Here is an 18,215-nt window from a genome sequence, read left to right as displayed (position 1 = left end):
GACACCCTATTAGAATATATATGATTTTAATTTTTTGTATATTCATATTATTCTATTATTGTTAAGCTAAAGTTAAGTAGAAAAATATTTGTCTGGTCTCTTTGTAGCTGTAAAGATCAGATCAGATCAGAGAATCGGAGATCAGAGCGGTGGTGGATGAAGACGCCGACGACGGTGTTTCCTCTTGCAGCCATTCAAAAGCTACTGAAGTCAATATGGGGGAAATGGAACATCCAAGCCATTGTTGTGGCCAGCCTTGCCTTCCAGGGAATACTGGAATTCCTTGCGCCGGTGAGAAAACGGAGCAAGAAAAGCTCCACTCACCTGATTATCTGGTCTGTGTATTTGCTCGCCGACTATTTCGCCACTTTCTCCATTGGTCTCATCAACAGCAGTGCGGAAGACCTCGGGCCCAAATCGTCCCGCATCGCCGCCTTCTGGGCACCCTTCCTCTTGCTCCACCTGGGCGGCCCTCACACCATCACCTCCTTCGACTTGGAGGATAACAACTTATGGCACCGCCACCTCCTCACTCTCTTGGTTCAGGTTCTCTCCGTTCTCCTTGTTTTCTACCGCTTCCAAATCTATATCTACCGGGAATTACTTATCCCCACCGGGATCATCTTCTTCGCCGGGATTATCAAGTACGCTGAACGGACCCGCTCCCTTTATATGGCATCTCTGTCCCATATGAAAAAGTCAATGCTGGAAAGTTCCAGTGAGGATACCCTCTCATACCAGCTAAAACCAACCTTTCAAGGATCAGAGGAGGCGGTGGATCGCGAGCTGGAGATAATCCAGATGGGGTACACCTACTTCCAATTCTTCAAAGGATTCATCATGGATCACGGGTTTAGCCACATCGAGGGGAAATTGGAGGCCGTCAAGGACTTGTTCATGACGCTGGACCACAAGGAGGCGTATAAAGTCCTGGAAATTGAACTCAATTTCATGTACGATGCCTTGTTCACCAAAATGGCGGCGGTCCAATGGATGAGTTCATTCGGGTATGGATACCGGTTTGTGGTTCATGCTTTACTTCTAGCCGTCGCGCTCATATTCGTCTTCTTCCCCAAGCTCCAAGCTGACGATCTTGATATCTCTATCACCTATCTCTTGCTGGGCGGTGCGATTTTCTTGGACTTCGTAGCGCTCGCCAAGCTCGTGTTTTCTTTGTGGACTGTAGCTATAATGTTGGAGGATGTGGAGAAATGTAAAGCAAGCCCGGGAAAGAAAGAGAGCTGGATTTCTGGGCTGAAGAGAAACCATAAGATAATCAAAACAATCAAGGCTATAACTACCTGGATTTCCTCGAGGCGTCGTTGGTCCAACGAAATCCGACAGTACAGCTTGATCAATCACTCCATAAAACAAGGGTGGCCGTTGATTGATCCAATCGCCGAAAAATCCGGGCTCACCGAGCGGCTTGACGCGTGGCGGTATACTATAACGGAATCGGTTGGGTGCGGCCTATTGGAGCAGGTTTTCCAGTACATCAAGAAGAGGGCGGAAACCGATGAGGCTAAAGACGGCGGCGGCGGCGGAGAACTGCCGCCGACTCGGGAGGTTCGTTATAAGGACTACGACGATTGCGTGTTGATTTGGCATGTTGCTACGGAGATATTCTATTTCAGCATAGACAGTGGAAAGGAGGATGATCCAAACCGGAAAATATGCAGAAATATCTCGGAATATTTGGTGTATTTTCTGGTGATGGAGGGGAAACTCACGTCGACAGTCCCCGGGAACATAGGGATGAGATTCAGAGACATTTGTTGGGAAGAAGTTAAACACACACGTGAGGAACTCAAGGCCAGGTTAGACTCTGCAGCTGTTATTGGGAAAAACAATTATTTCTTAGATTACATCAAACACATGGCCTCTGCAAAAATGGAGGACTTCAAGGATTTCTGCACCATCACCAACTGGAAAAACAACCATGCAGGTACTATACTTACCTCCACCAGGCATCTATCTATAAAATTACTAAATTTTTGCACAACCCTAGTCAAGTTTATTAGATTGTGGTTACCATAAGTTTGACCCAATAGAAATAACCTATTAGCTTTCTTTTTTCTTATTAGAATGCTGTTTATAACTACTTTCACAACCTATTAGTTTTCTTAATTTGAGTCAGTAGGCTGATTTATTTCCATGTGATCTTTTGTCGGTTAAGGTCACAGACAATAGTACATACCAGGGTTATGAGTTTCCCTCAAGCAAGTTTACTGCTTGCCATCGTTTGCTGGGTAGGATCACGGATACTCTGTTAACTGTTCGATTTTAATTTTCAATGGTAACCAACATAATCGACTGAACTGGTTTGTTTTTCGGTCGGTTATATTGTTTACCTCGATCGGTTATGCTAGTTAAAAAATTTCATTGGTTTTTTGGTTATTCGGATGGATAGGTTGCTCACCCCCAGGGTTACTATATCGGTGCACACTTTCAAATAGTGCTTCCGAGTTCTCCAAAAAGAGAAAAAAGAAATTACCAATATATAATGAGTTTTACTGTCATCCATATATATACAGATACAGATGCAGATACATGTGATAGGAAGCGCAGCAGGTTGGAACAAGTGAGCAGGAAATGGGAAGATAAGAAGCGGAAAGATGCTTGTAAATGGCTGCTAGATGGGTTTCCAGAAAAGGAAAACAAAAGTGAAAATGATTATTACCTAAAGTCGATATTGCCGGAAGCTGTTAAACTGGCAAAGCATTTGAAAAGCTGCTGTTGCAGCCCAGGTGATGTTGAAAATCCAGCAGAAGAACAGTGCAGCCATCATAATAATCCAAACAGACCAGACGACAATAGTTGTTCGGAGAAGGAATTGTGGGAAATTCTGAGACATGTGTGGGTAGGGCTGCTGTTATATGGAGCCAGCCATTGCAGAGACGACGTTCAATATCTTAACAAAGGTGGAGAGCTTCTTACGTTTGTGCGCCTTTTGATGGTTCATTTTGGCCTCACAGATGCCTTCAAAATTGAAGGTGGATTCAAACTTGAAGCGGAATTGCACCAAGTAATTCATCAACATAAAAACTTATTACATTTCCTTCCTAAAATTATCTCTAATTTTTTACCTTAACTCTTGTTTTTGTATTTAAAAATTATATGCCAATTTTTTTTGGAGGTCAACATGCTAAATTTGTAATAAATAACATTTTTCAAAGATTGAATTTTGTTGGATGATGAGGAAACTCATCTTTACTAATTCATGGTATGCATTAGGTGAAGTGGTGAACATTGTTCTAGTGTAATATTAATTTTTTTCATTTTTATTATATAAAGACTTAATCTAATTAACTTTAATTCGTGGATACTTACAGATAAAAATAAAGAGTTACAACATTTGTCTATGGGCAATACTCTGCCCTACAATGAAAATATCATTTTCTAATCAGAACATTATAAATGGAAGTCTCATACTCGTCAATTGTCTGAATATTTGGAGAAAGAGAAAATAAAGGAAATTAAGGTGATAACTCACTTTTTTTTTTTTAGATTAATCCAAGTGTGTCAAATTAGCCTAAAGTAAAAAATAAAATAAAATAAAATAAAAAGAATATGTATAATATTTTTCTTTCTAATCAAAGCATTATATTATATTAATACTGAGATATCAAAGGAAACCAAGAAAAAACGATAACATATTGATATTAAATCACAATTCACAACGGTATATATAAAATCCTAAAAGTAATGGGCAGAGAATTGAAGGTCACTCGATCTCCTTCTTAGAATTATGATGAATCACACAATTTGAGTTTAGGTAAGAAATACAAGTCAATAAATTATAAACAGCCCTATTCCCGTTTGGTTGTCTTCACCAAAACTTTAGAAAAGGGTGATGAGATTCGAGACACATCTCAATATTTATTATTTTCATCAAAATGTTGAGACAAGAAGTTTTAGGAACTTCAGGATCACCTTCCCGCACATGCATGCACAACAAAACTATAGAAATATATAGTTGCGTGCAAATGAGAATTATGCTTAACCTGAGATCATGAAATCTACACGAGTACACACAATTTACTTACTACATGAATGCACAATAACTAACTACTCTCAGGGTTTTATGTAATAGAATGTATGCACTCATGCAGTTGTTTACATAATCTCACATTAGAACGCAAAAACAAATGTGTGTGTGTGTGTATATATATATATATATATATATGAGAAGAAGAATAGAATAAGAAAATTGTGCATGGAAGTACTCGTGACACTCGTGGTAGCACACAAGAGTATAACTAACGTTGTATGTGAATAAAATGGAGAGAAACCATTGCTCAAGGCAGGAATACGAATATTCACATTGGCGTTTGAATTAAGAAACAAACACTTGAGTGACTTGATTGTTTTGCCTATATTCTTTTCTATATATACACATGCATATATACTTTGTAATAATTCATAACAAAAGTACACAAGGGTAACACCACATCATCAATAACAGAGGAACCTGCAGGCCAGGTAAGCTTACTCCATTTTATATGTGTACATATATATATGTCTGATGTCTCTGTGTCATATATATGCATGCTAATGTGTTGCAGCCATGAGCTAAACAATGCATATATGCTTAATTAATGATTTAATACTCTAATCCTCCAAATGGTTTTAAGTCCTAATACTGTATGTGGGCATTCTTTTGTCTAGATTTATGTAATTTACTTTTTTTTTTTTTTTTTTTTTGAAAAAATTGCATTTTTGGTCCGTAAGTTATAGGATAATTGTAGAATTTGTTTGTGTGGGTGATACTCACTTTTGGTCCCTTTATTAAAAAACATTAGAGATAGAAATTTGCAATTTTAGTATAATTCAGTGACTAGAAGTGTACACAAAAACACAAAAAGTGAATACCAATAATAATAACTTAGGACAAAAAGTTTCTATCACCAACACTCAAAAAGAAATTTTACAATTACCCTATAACTTATGATATGATATAGATGAATGACGGCGCCAACTAACCTACCATGATGATTCCGCTTAAACAATTTCAAAAGTTACTGCAGCGGATATGGGGGAACTGGAACATCCATGCCATTGTTGTGGCAAGTCTTGGGTTCCAGTGCGTGCTGGAATTCGTTGCGCCGTTGAGAAAAAGGAGAAAGAAAGTGCCGACCCACCTCACAATCTGGTGTGCCTATTTACTTGCCGACTACTTTGCCACCTTCGGCATAGCCCTCATCAATAGCAACTCCAACGAGGAAGACGCCCCCGGCGACCAATCCTCCCTCCTGGAGGCTTTCTGGGCACCCTTCCTCTTGCTCCACTTGGGTGGCCCCCACGCCATCACCTCCTTCAACATAGAAGACAACAACTTATGGCACCGCCCACTCCTCACCCTCATTGTTCAGTCTTTCTCCGTTCTCCTTGTTTTTTACCGCTACAAAATCTACCGCCACCGCTGCTTAGCCATCTCCGCCGGGATTGTGTTCTTCGCCGGAATTGTCAAGTACGCTGAACGGATCCACTCCCTTTTCCTGGCATCTGTGCCCCATATGAGGAGGTCAATGCTCGAAAACAATTCTTCTTCTTCTTCTTCTTTAAGTAAGGAAACGGAGGAGGCGTTGGTGGCGAATAATCCGGACAAAATGGAGATCATCCACAGCGGTTACATATACTACAAACTCTTCAAAGGATTCATCTTGGATCATGCGTTTATCCACATTGAGGATAAACTAAAGGCGGTTAAGAAGGTGTTTTTGGAGCTAAAACATCCTGAGACCGCGTATAAAATCCTGGAAATGGAACTCAACTTCATGTATGACTCCATGTTCACCAAGATGGCTGCCGTCCAGTGGATAAGTTCAATCGAATATGCATACCGATTTGTGGTTCATGGTTTACTTGTAGCGGTGACCATCACGTTTTACTTGTGTGACAAGTCCCGAGCTAGTTCTATTCACATCTCTATTACCTACATCTTGCTGGGCGGTGCAGTTGTGTTAGACTTGGTGTCTATTGTGAAGCTGGTTTGCTCTGAGTGGACTGTAGCTCTAATGATGGAGAAGCCCAGTGAAGAGAGAAAGTGGATAATGAAAGGCATCAACACTATAAACACATGGGGTTCGTCCACAAAACGTTGGTCCAAAGAAATCCGACAATACAGCTTGATCAACCACTCCTTTAAGCAACGGTGGAAACCGTTGGACAAAATAATCAACCGCTCCGGCCTCATCAGAGAGAAACTTGATGCGTGGCAGTACACTACAATTCAGCCGGTTGGGAACGTCCTGCTCAAGCGGCTTTTCCATGCCATCAACAACAAGGCAAATCAGCAGCAGCAGGAGGAGGGAACACAGACTAAAGGCCAGGGCGGCGGTGATGAACAACCTCCGAAGGTTCATCATGAATACGACAATTGTGTGTTAATTTGGCATGTTGCTACGGAGATATGCTATTTCACCGGACAACCTGCGAAAATAAAAGATCCAAATAATAGACAATATGCAGAAATATTTCGGAATATTTGGTGTACTTTCTGGTAATGGAGGGGAAACTCACGTCCACAGTCCCCGGAAACATAGGGTTGAGATTCAAAGACATATGCTGGGAAGAAGTTCAACACACCATTAATGAAATTGTGGACGGGTTGTCCAAAACAAGATTTTGGGAAGAAGGTAATTTTTTTTAAATTAATTTTATTTTTTTTACCCTATCTAAAACTAGCTAATGTGTTAATAAACTTAATTACCTAAAAATAGGAGTTAAGAAAGGTATATAATGGGAACTTAAATACATTAAAATGAGAATGAAGCTAAGTATCTAATTTTTAATGCATGGGACCTTTTTTTCAAGTACTATTATGTAGTATCCGTTTATACATGCATCATATCATATCATGTCACCACCATTACATACAGATAGATGTAAAAGGAAGCGCACAAGGTGGGAAAAACTGAAAATGAAATGGCAAGATAAGAAGCGAGGAGAAGTTTGTGAACAGCTGCTACGATTGAAGTTGAGAGACCGCAGCAAAAATGGAAGTGATGATGATTATGCTAAGTCCATATTGTCCAAAGCTATTGAACTTGCACATCATTTGAAAAGCTGCTGCAGACAAGATCCAGAGGGACGACCAAATCCTGCAGACAACAATAATCCTCAGAACGAACAGGATGTTGAAATTCCGGGTTATATTAAACTTGCAAAGCATTTGAAAAGGTGCTGTGGACAAGATCCAGAGGGACCACCAAATCCTGCAGGCAACAATAATAATAATAATGATGTTGAAAATCCGGGTTCAGCAGAGGAACTCGCCCACCCAAACAGACAGGACAATCATGAAGATCATTATTGTTCCGAGAAGGAATTGTGGGAAGTTGTGAGTCATGTGTGGATAGGGATGCTGTTGTATGGAGCCAGCCATTGCAGAGACGACGTTCAATATCTCAACAAAGGTGGAGAGCTTCTTACGTTTGTCCGCCTTTTAATGGTTCATTTTGGGCTCAGAGAAGCGTTCAAGGATGAAGGTGGTGCTGCTGCTGGATTCAAACTTGCAGAAGAATTGCACAAAGTAATTACAGATATAAAATTACGACATTTTCTCCCTAAAATAATCACCTCTGATTTTTTACCTTAATTAGCTTGATGTGTCCAAGTATTTTTGTTTTATTTTTTTTTTTTCGTTTTAAATAAATTCGGTAAAAAGTGTATATTAAATAAACTATTGAATTTATTGGATTTGTGCAATTGATTAGGCATTGAACTAAAAACATGTGTAATAACAACATATACTATGTAAAAATATGTAATTTATATTTTTTTACCACGATAAATTTACACTTTTTTAATTGATGATGTAGCACGTTACATGGAGTCTTAGTTGGAATTATCAAATTAAAAAAAAAAAAGAATTGGAGGCCAATACCTCATTCAAAAATAATTGCAATCTCCATTGCCATCAACGTTGCATAAGGCCCTAGGCGGCCCCCTTGCGCATGTGTTATATATATATATATATATATATACACGTGTGTGGGGAGGTTTCTATATGAGATCACTTAGATGAGATTGTGAGACTAAATCTTGTACATCAATCTAATAAATTTTAATGGTCTAAATTGATTGACACACCTACCTACCCTGTTTGCACACATTTAACCACGGTTCATACACTTCAACTTAGAATCTTAATTAATCTTGACCATTCATGTAATAGAATGTGTGCACCAGTTTATATATATATATACATATGAGAAGAAGAATAATAGAATAAGAAAATTGTGCAGGGAAGTACTCGTGAAACTCGTGGTAGCACACAAGAGTATAACTAACGTCGTGGAAATGGAGAGAAACCATTGTTCAAGGAAAGGCAGGAATAGGAATATTCACATTCTATTTTTGGCGTTTGAATTCAGAAACATACAGTTGAGTGACTTGACTGTTTTGCCTATATTATATTCTTTTCTATATATACACATATATACTTTGCAATAATTCATAACAAAAGTACACAAGGGTAACACCACTGCACATACATCATCAATAACACAGGAACCAGGTAAGCTTACTCCATTTTATATGTGTATACATATCTCTGTGTTATATATATGCCTTCTAATATGTTGCAGCCATGAGCTAAACAATACATATATATGCTTAATTAATGATTTAAATACTCTAATCCTCCAAATGGTTTAAGTCTGTTATTCATTGCTAATACTATATGTGGGCATTGTTTTGTCTAGATTTATGTAATTTAATTTAATTGTTTTTGGTTATTGGATGGCTTATTTCTTGCTAATGTATTTAAAAAGTATAGTAATGCCAATAAAACTTATAAAATTTAGAAATCAAACTAATTATAAATTGAAGACCCAGAATACATACCGCAATCAATCAGAAAAATATACATGATATGAGTAAATCCAGTGTTGCTTCCGTTTGATCGTAAGGAGGGAATTATGTGGAAAGAAATTGCATGTAGCTTAGTTTCCTAGAAAATGAATGAAGTGGAAATAAAATTGTTAGAATCAAGCACATACCCCTTATGCCAAAAGCTATAGCTAGTAGTGAATGCGTAAATTTATTTCCTTATAAACAGCCATCACATTTTCCAGACACGATGTGCTGGACTTGACCTTTAGCTTTTACTTATCTCCGCACAATTATCTCCTAGTCACATGGTGCTAGACTTGGTCTTTACGAGACCAACCAATTTTACTGGCACTCAAACCCCTAATAACCTGGCTCTGGTACGACTTGTTAAATCAAACCCTTACCATTTATGCCGCTAAGGTGGTCGTCTATAAAGAAATAGAGTTGTGCCTTCACCACTAGCTAGGCTATAGCTTTTAGTGTAAGTGATAAGCGTTTGATCTTAGCAAAAATATAAATTCAAATTACATTATTTTGTAAGAACGAATTGAATTACTATAAGGACTTATAAAATGTTAAGATTATTATCGGGACAATTTGATTCTCACACTCTAAACTTTGTTTTGATGTATTATGGAATTTCAATTCCTCCAATTAAACTCTTACAGCCCGTTTGGTTCGCTGGAAAATATTTGAAGAAAATGAAATTCAAATTCCATGGAAAACAAATTACCAGGAAAACAAATTCCACGTTTGGTTGGTGGAAAAGAAATTACTGGGAATATAAATTCCATTGTTTGGTTGGATTTTGAATGGTAAGGAATTATGAATATAAAGACCAATATGCCCTTAGAAATAATGATTTGGCGATATATACATGTGTAATTAATAAAGTTGGTTGAGGGTAAAATAGTCCAAAGCTTATACTTTCTTCCCACCTCCCTTAGAAAACAAAATACCTAACTCTACTAAGGAATTTGTTTTCCTTCTTCTTTGGAAAGTCAAATTCCATGGAAATCATTTTCCATCCAACCAAACAACATAATCTTTCATTTTCCTCAACTTTTTGGAAACTATTTTCTATCCAACCAAACATGCCATTCAATTTTTTGTTTATTGGAATTACTATAAGGGGACAACACTCAATTTTGTGGAGGTGTTAGCTAGGTTGGTTCTGATTATCTCTTTTCCACTATGATATAGTATAGAGTCGGAGATGACGACGCCAACGATGATGATTCCACTTAGACATATTCAAAAGTTTGTGCAGCGGATATGGGGGAACTGGAACATCTATGCCATTGTTGTGGCTAGTCTTGGGTTCCAGTGCGTGCTGGAATTCCTTGGGCCGTTGAGAAAAAGGAGAAAGAGAGGGTCCACCCATATAAAAATCTGGTGTGCCTATTTACTTGCCGACTACTTTGCCACCTTCGGCATAGCCCTCATCAATAGCAACTCCGACGACCAATCGTCCCTCCTGGAGGCTTTCTGGGCACCCTTCCTCTTGCTCCACTTGGGCGGCCCCCACGCCATCACCTCCTTCGACATAGAAGACAACAACTTATGGCACCGCCAACTCCTCACCCTCATTGTTCAGTCTTTCTCCGTTCTCCTTGTTTTCTACCGCTACAAAATCTACAACCACCGCTGCTTAGCCATCTCCGCCTGGATCGTCTTCTCAGCCGGAATTGTGAAGTACACTGAACGGATCCACTCCCTTTACTTGGCATCTGTGTACCATATGAGGAGGTCAATGCTCGAAAATAATCCTTCTTCTTCTTCTTTAAGTAAGGAAACGGAGGAGGCGTTGGTGGCGAATAATCCGGACAAAATGGAGATCATCCACAGCGGTTACATATACTACAAACTCTTCAAAGGATTCATCTTGGATCATGCGTTTATCCACATTGAGGATAAACTAGTGGCGGTTAAGGAGGTGTTTTGGAAGCTAGATCATAAGACCGCGTATGCAATCCTGGAAGTGGAACTCAACTTCATGTATGAGTCCATGTTCACCAAGATGGCTGCCGTCCAGTGGATAAATTCAATCGGATATGCATACCGATTTGTGGTTCATGTTTTACTTGTAGCGGTGATCATCACGTTTTACTTCTGTGACAAGTCCGAAGTGGGCGCTACTCCTCTTTACCTCTGTATTACTTATCTGTTGCTGGGCGGTGCAGTTGTGTTAGATTTTGTGGCTAATGTGAAGCTGGTTTTTTCTGAGTGGACTGTAGCTCTAATGAAGGAGGAGAAGAAGAAGAGATATTATTGTGATCAGATGAGAAGCTGGATTTCGGGGATCATAATGAAACTCATCCACAAGATACATACATGGGTTTGGTCCAAAAAACGTTGGTCCAAACGAATCCGACAATACAGCTTGATCAACCACTCCTCTAAGCAACGGTGGAAACCGTTGGACACTATAATCAACCGCTTGAGCCTCATCAGAGATAGACTTGATGCGTGGCAGTACACTAAAATTGAGAAGGTTGATTGCCACCTGCTCGAGCGGCTTTTCCGTGCCATCAAGAACAAGGCGAAGCTGCCGGAGGAGGAAGGCCAAGGCGGCGGTGAACAACAACTAATGTCATGTTCCGCTCCCCAGGAGGATTATCATCACTACAACAATTGTGTGTTAATTTGGCATGTTGCTACGGAGATATGCTATTTCACTACCGGAAAACCTGCGAAAGAAAAAAAGGAACCAAATTATAAAGAGATATGCAGAAATATTTCGGAATATTTGGTGTACTTTCTGGCAATGGAGGGGAAACTCACTTCCACAGTCCCCGGAAACATAGGATTGAGATTCAAAGACATATGCCGGGAAGAAGTTGATCACACCATTAAAAAAATTAAGGACGAGTTGCCCAAAACAAGATGTCCTGGACACCATTTGCTGGGCCACATCAGCGCCATCATCTCTGCAAAACTCAGTGACTTCAAGGATGCAGCCATTATTACCCTTGCCAACCGGAACAGAAACAATAATGCAGCAGCAGCAGGTACCTACCCCGGCCCCCATCTCTATAAAATTGTAGAATTTTGGTATAAATGTTAAATACACCATTCAATTATAAACCAAAATGTAATTGAATCCTTAAATGTTTTTTTTTTTTTTTTGAAACACCCTTAAATGTTTTTTAATGTCACCACTTCTCCGGCCATGCCATTACATACAGATACATGTCATACGGAGCGCACAAGGTCGGAAAAACTCAGAATGAAATGGGAAGATAAGAAGCGGGGAGAAGTTTGTAAACAGCTGCTAGAATTAAAGTTGAAAGATGACAGCGAAAATCCAAGTGAAGATGGAACTACTGCAAAAACTAATGATAATAAGTCTATATTGTCCGAAGCTATTAAACTTGCAAAGCATTTGAAAAGCTGCTGCAGACCAAATCCTGCAGACAACAATAATCCTCATCAGAACGAACAGGATGTTGAAAACGGACAGGGCAATGATGAAGATCGCTGTTCGGAGGAGGAATTGTGGGAAGTTGTGAGTCATGTGTGGATAGGGATGCTGTTATATGGAGCCAGCCATTGCAGAGATGACGTTCAATATCTGAACAAAGGTGGAGAGCTTCTTACGTTTGTCCGCCTTTTGATGGTTCATTTTGGGCTCAGAGATGCGTTCAAGGATGAAGGTGCTACTGCTGGTGGATTCAAACTTGCAGCAGAATTGCACAAAGAAATTACAGATGAAAAATTAAAAAAAATAATCAACCCTAATTTTTTACCTTAATTGGCTTGATGTGTTGAAGGTTTATTTATTTAAATACTGTAAAAAGTGTGTGTTAAATAAACTATTGAATTTAAATATTGTAAAAAGTGTGTTAAATAAACTATTGAATTTGTGCAATTGATGAGACATTGAACTAAAAACATGTGTAATAACAACATAAACTAAGTAAAAATATGAAATATATATATATATATATATATATATATATATATATATATATATATATTTTTACCTGGATAAATTTACACTTTTTAATGGATGATTTAGCATGTCATGGAGGCTTAGTCGGAATTATTAAAAAAGAGAGAGAGAGAGAGAGAGAGTTGGAGGCCACTACCTCATTCAAAAATGATTCTGGCCTCCATTGCGTGCCATCAAGGCTGTAGAATGTGCTAGGCTCTAGTTGGCCGCATTGAGCTTATGCGGTGGACTAAGAAAAAATAAACAAGGCATATGCGTGTGTGTATTTATTTATTTTCAGGTGAGAACATCTCTTAACGTGAGAACATGTTGACTTCTTTAGTAATGCACGTATGCTCTACATGAATGCACAATAACTACTCTAGCTCCGTGACTACTACATGAATACACAGTGCATTCATGTAGTAGATGCTATGCATTCATATAGTAGTCACAGAGCTGGAGTAATTATTGTGCATTCATGAAAAATTTACTATTCATTACTGAATAAGTCCGTATGTTCTCACGTTAAGAGATGCTCTCACCTCAATGGGACATATATATATATAATAAAAATAATAATATCTCGATTGAGTTTGGCGCCAGGTCGACTATCCGATTAAGTGACTCCTAGAGAGAAAATCCCCTCGACCTAGGGAACCTAAGTCGATTTTTACAACACTAATTGCACAAGGAAGGGGATATGACATGATTGCCTCCCAAGTCCCAAGATCAGGAGAGGAGGACATCATGGTTGCCTCTCTCCAAATTAAATCTGTAAAGGAGCTAGGTAGTCACAACAACCATCCAACTCTTTTTTCAAAAATAAATTTAGCATTACTGTACTCTTTAGTTACACATGCACGTATATCTAACAATATTACTTAAGCCATTATATTGTTCCTCAACATTATGTATTGATTTTATAGGAATGAGCAGAATATAACAAGAAATTTATGAAACTAGTACGTGGCCGGTGGTATCATATCAGACAAGAGAATAACGTTACGTAGAGGAAATGGAGAGAAAAAACCAAAAAACCATCCATTGTTTAAGCAAAGCTAGGAATTTAATAAGAATATTTGCATATCATGTTATGCTATTTTGGTGTTTGAATGAAGAAACAGTTGAGTGACTTGGCTGTTTTGCCTATACATATTCTCTCTCTGTTTTTTTTTTTTTTTTGATTGCCATAACCAGCCTAGATGGTTCAAAATTAATCAATTCAAACAAAAAAAAAACAAAACAAAAAAACAAAAAAAAAACAAACCAATAAGCCACTCCCATCAAAAGATAACTTGAAACCCCTTATGGTGCGTCGTAATAGTTAATAACAAGAACACACAAGGATAAGACCTCATCAAGAACACTACATGCAGCAATGGAGACTATGGAGTTTGAGTTTCAACGCATACTAAGGGACTTAATGAACAAATGGGAAATCCAAGCTTACGTTATGGCTAGCCTTGGCTTTCAAATGGTGCTGGTTGTGCTGGCGCCCATGAGAAGATGGTCCAAGAACAACTTCATGTTTCTGGTCATCTGGTCCGTATATCTCCTCGCAACCTTCATTGCTACCTTTGCCTTAACGCTCATCAACAGCAGCGACAAATCCGACGATATCTTGGCCTTCTGGGCGCCGTTTCTGCTAGTCCACCTGGGCGGACCCCACACCATCACTGCATTGGCCATGGAGGACAACAACTTATGGCGCCGCCAAATGCTCACCCACATTGTTCAGGTCTTCTCGGTTCTCTCCGTTTTCTTCACCTTCAAAATCTTCCAAAGCGAATGGCGGGTCCCCACGGCGATCGTCTTCGCCGTCGGGATCGTCAAGTGTATCGAGCGAACCCACTCCCTCCACCTTGCATCTCTCACGTTTTTAAGGAGATCCATCCGGAAAAAAACAAGAAAACAGGGACAAAAATTGTTGGTGGAGAAGGAGTACGAGGTTGACCTAAAGGGGTACGAGGTTGTCCGGAAGGGGTACGAGGGGTACCAAACGTTCAGAGGGTTCATCATTGATCACACGTTTGTCCACGACGATGAGTGTGGGAAGGACAAGGAGTTTTTCTCCGGAATAGATGAAGAGGATGCTTTTAAGGTTATGGAGGTGGAGCTCAATTTCATGTACGAGGCCATGTTCACCAAGATGATTGCCGTACAGTACTACTGGGACAATTACCTGGGATACATATTCCGGTTCGTGTCTCATGCTTTGCTTGTAACTGCCGCGGTGATGTTTTTCTGCCATTCCAAACAAAACCTTCGTCTCCATGACATTAAAGTCACCTATTACTTGCTGGGTTGTGCTCTTGCGTTGGACGCCATAGCTTTTGCTCATCTCATATTCTCTGAGTGGACAATGGTTAAAATAATGACATCAAAGGCCCCGTCGCTGCAAGTGAAGAAGACGATTCTGGGAATGATATACGCAGTAAAGGAATTGATTACGGCGAAGAAGCGTTGGTCAGGGAAGATCCGACAGTACAGTCTGATCAACCATTCCTTAAATAGACGATGGAAACATGTGGAGCCGATACTAGACTATGTTTCGCTCAAGGACAGCATCGATTTGTGTCTGCACACAACTACTGCCAAGGTTGAACAAAGGTTGAAGAAGCTGGTTCTATATGACATCAAGAAGAAGGAAGGAAAACAGTCAAAACACACAGCAGAAGGGGATGAAGACGCCCAAAACCTCGCCATAATTATGAATAGGATTATACTTCCCGCTGTTGAGCACCACAAGAACGAGCAGAATTACTATGCCAAGTTCGTGTTAACTCTGCATCTCGCTACAGAGATATGCTACTTCTTCACCATGGATGACACCGGGGAAGAAGAAGATCCGAACGCAGGGCTATGCAAACAAATCTCGGAGTATTTGGCGTTCCTTCTTGTGATGGAAGGGAATATCACGTCTGCTGTGCCCGGACATATAGGAATAAGATTTAAGGATATATGTTGGGAAGAATTCGACCACACACTAAAGGACCTCGACAATACCTTCAAGGATGCAGGTACATAAATGTTTTTTGTTTTATAAATGAATCCCAACAGATTAACTAGTCTGATCCATGACATTGTAAATACATTTCTGCAGACATAGAAAGACGGGAAGCTTGCGAATACTTGGTGAATGAGTACAGAGAGGGGATGCATAAAAATGAGAACATTAATCTATCAGTGTTGCCTAAGGGCGTTGGACTGGCAAGGGATTTGATCAAGTGTCGCAGCATTTATACAAGAGATGTTGAAAACCAGACATCAGATGTAAGAATAAATCCTAGGGTGTTGTGGGCAAGTCTGAGTCGAGTGTGGGTAGGGCTGCTGGTGTATGCATCCAGCCATTGCAGAGGAGATGTTTACTACCTGGCCAAAGGTGGAGAGTTTCATACATTTGTTCGCCTTTTGATGGCCCATTTTGGGCTAAGAGATAGTCTCAGAGGTGAACGTGGATTCGAACCTAATGACGAGATTAATTAATGCTTACTATGATTTTTGTGAGAGACCGTCTCCTCTCATTGTGAGAGGGTCTTTATGTTTATGTATGTATATATGAAGGGCGTGAATTCCAATCAAAACAAAAATGTTGGAAGGGGGGAAAGCAATGCCAATTGAATCATAATCCTGACAATTCAAGAAAAGAAGAGAAAACAAGCTAACATACTGTTGTAAGTCATGTAACTGCTACAAGGGAATAAGCTGTGAAGTAATACCTAGAAAAGGTCACCCTCCTTGTGAGTGTGAATCACACAATCTGAGGTCGGGTAAGAGACACAAGTCAGCAAATATCCCTCTCCCATTTGGTTGTCATCAAGAAACGATCCATCAGATTGATCAACAGAACCGGATGCGATCTTCCCAGCACAAGTGCAGCATGCACCAGCCCTGCAAGAATAGGGCAGGTCCATCCCTGCCGCCTCTGCAGAGTCCAGGATGTAAGCATCGGCAGGTGCATCAAACTCTTGCTCGTTGCCATCAGGGTCTATCAACTTGACCTTGTATACAGCATTTGCAGATGCTCTGAAGCGAGAGTCAGCTTTCAAGTTCAAACTGAAAGATTTAGTGGTGCTTTTAATAGACACTGGAGAGGATGGGAACTTGACAGAGGCACTCTTAGTTCTAGCATGAGTTGCAGGAATGGACACACAACTAGATGGGAGACCGACAGTCGACATGTTTACCTGAAAACATGACACTTAAATAGCTAGGAAAACTATAAACAATTATTCAAGGGATACAAATACAGAATTAAAACAAGGAACAGCAATACTTGCTTCAAGCATATCCATATGATGTTTATCTATTCTCAATTCATAATCCATATTTTTCCTCCAAATTCATTACACTCAAAGGTCTGATCCATATTTTTTTCACCAAATAATTCATTCATGTTCTATCCAGTGTACTTCCTAGTCCTAGAAGAAATCATAGTCTAAGATACTCTTCCACAGATTCTAACAAGAACGAATGATGCCAATACATTACAGAAATGATTAAAAACGCAAAATAAGAATGAAATTGTATAATATATCTGTGGCTCCAACACATAACCATTCCTTCATTCAAAAAGAAAGATTGAACTCAAAACCATGGTTGGATAAAATCAATATTTCAAAACACTCATTCATGCAACTGGCCAATTAGCTTATTATAGTGTAATTCTCATAAAGGCCACTCCTCTCATATGCCACATTCATACTACTTGCTCAACAGATCACTTAGAAAGTGACTTTAAATTTACCAAACCCATTATGCAATAACATCAACATTGAATTAAGATATCAAAGAATTTAATTAGACAAGCCATTAGATCTATATACTTAATCAGAACAACCAAAGAAGAACAAATTAAACTTAGCAATAAATTCCCCAAGGTTACATAACTCAATCTTCAAATTGAAAATGAAAAGAAAAATCCCCAAATGTTCTGCATGCTACTCTAATCCATTTATAAATCAAGTAAACAATACGATATCAAGAATACTCTGTTACCTAAACGGGAACACCAATGTAGCAATGCTAATAAATCAAAACCGCCAGAAAAATACAATAATTACTCCTAGATCATACAGATATATGAAAATCTAAAACAGTAAAATTCAAACAATCCGTATCTATAGACGCAACATTTTCAGATTGAGAAGTCAAAAGAACATCAAACATGCTACTTAGAGTTCATAAAGATAAACACAGAAAATAAACAACGGCGGAAAGAACGAGGAAATGAGAAGATTACCAAGACGGGATTTGTGATTGTGGACTCAAGAATGAGCTAATGAGAGATTAAAGCGTCACAGTGGAGGAATCAGCGCCTAGAAAAGTGGCTCCAAAATGAGGATTTATAGAAAGACAGATGGCTCGATGATCTAAACTCCGTCCAGAGCCGACGAATCGCCTCACGCCTGCATATATACAGTGAGTCAGTGACGCACCT

At 39.2% G+C, this 18,215-nt stretch overlaps 5 protein-coding genes across 6 annotated transcripts; 4 read left to right on the top strand and 1 right to left on the bottom strand.

Annotated features, from left to right (window-relative positions):
* The first annotated feature begins 49 nt into the window (after nt 1–49).
* On the top strand, nt 50–3,205 carry LOC116025062. The gene is made up of 2 exons (XM_031266134.1): nt 50–1,945; nt 2,535–3,205. The coding sequence occupies exons 1-2, from the start codon at nt 157–159 to the stop codon at nt 3,089–3,091; spliced, it is 2,346 nt and encodes a 781-aa protein (XP_031121994.1). The 5' UTR covers nt 50–156; the 3' UTR covers nt 3,092–3,205.
* A 1,234-nt stretch (nt 3,206–4,439) lies between these two features.
* Nucleotides 4,440–6,923, top strand: LOC116025069. 2 transcript variants are annotated; one of them, XM_031266138.1, is made up of 3 exons: nt 4,440–4,482; nt 4,962–6,638; nt 6,882–6,923. In XM_031266138.1, exon 2 carries the CDS (start codon nt 4,989–4,991, stop codon nt 6,504–6,506), a length of 1,518 nt encoding a protein of 505 aa, XP_031121998.1. In that variant the 5' UTR covers nt 4,440–4,482; nt 4,962–4,988; the 3' UTR covers nt 6,507–6,638; nt 6,882–6,923. The 2 variants fall into 2 exon arrangements, with proteins under 2 accessions (XP_031121998.1, XP_031121999.1); XM_031266139.1 differs by lacking the exon at nt 4,440–4,482 and having other exon boundaries at nt 4,730–6,638.
* A 1,564-nt stretch (nt 6,924–8,487) lies between these two features.
* Nucleotides 8,488–12,671, top strand: LOC116025045. Its single transcript, XM_031266108.1, has 3 exons — nt 8,488–8,521; nt 10,042–11,849; nt 12,027–12,671. Exons 2-3 carry the CDS (start codon nt 10,055–10,057, stop codon nt 12,590–12,592), a joined length of 2,361 nt encoding a protein of 786 aa, XP_031121968.1. The 5' UTR covers nt 8,488–8,521; nt 10,042–10,054; the 3' UTR covers nt 12,593–12,671.
* Nucleotides 12,672–14,153: 1,482 nt separating this feature from the next.
* LOC116025364 lies at nt 14,154–16,346 on the top strand. The gene is made up of 2 exons (XM_031266576.1): nt 14,154–15,795; nt 15,879–16,346. The coding sequence occupies exons 1-2, from the start codon at nt 14,154–14,156 to the stop codon at nt 16,259–16,261; spliced, it is 2,025 nt and encodes a 674-aa protein (XP_031122436.1). The 3' UTR covers nt 16,262–16,346.
* A 19-nt stretch (nt 16,347–16,365) lies between these two features.
* On the bottom strand, nt 16,366–18,215 carry LOC116024580 (ferredoxin, root R-B1-like). The gene is made up of 2 exons (XM_031265499.1): nt 18,018–18,215; nt 16,366–16,962 (listed from the first exon to the last, which is right to left on the bottom strand). The coding sequence occupies exon 2, from the start codon at nt 16,954–16,956 to the stop codon at nt 16,495–16,497; it is 462 nt and encodes a 153-aa protein (XP_031121359.1). The 5' UTR covers nt 16,957–16,962; nt 18,018–18,215; the 3' UTR covers nt 16,366–16,494.

Source organism: Ipomoea triloba, chromosome 7 (genome assembly GCF_003576645.1).
Source record: "Ipomoea triloba cultivar NCNSP0323 chromosome 7, ASM357664v1".
Classification (NCBI taxonomy): domain Eukaryota; kingdom Viridiplantae; phylum Streptophyta; class Magnoliopsida; order Solanales; family Convolvulaceae; genus Ipomoea; species Ipomoea triloba.
This window is presented reverse-complemented; position numbering and strand designations above follow the sequence as displayed.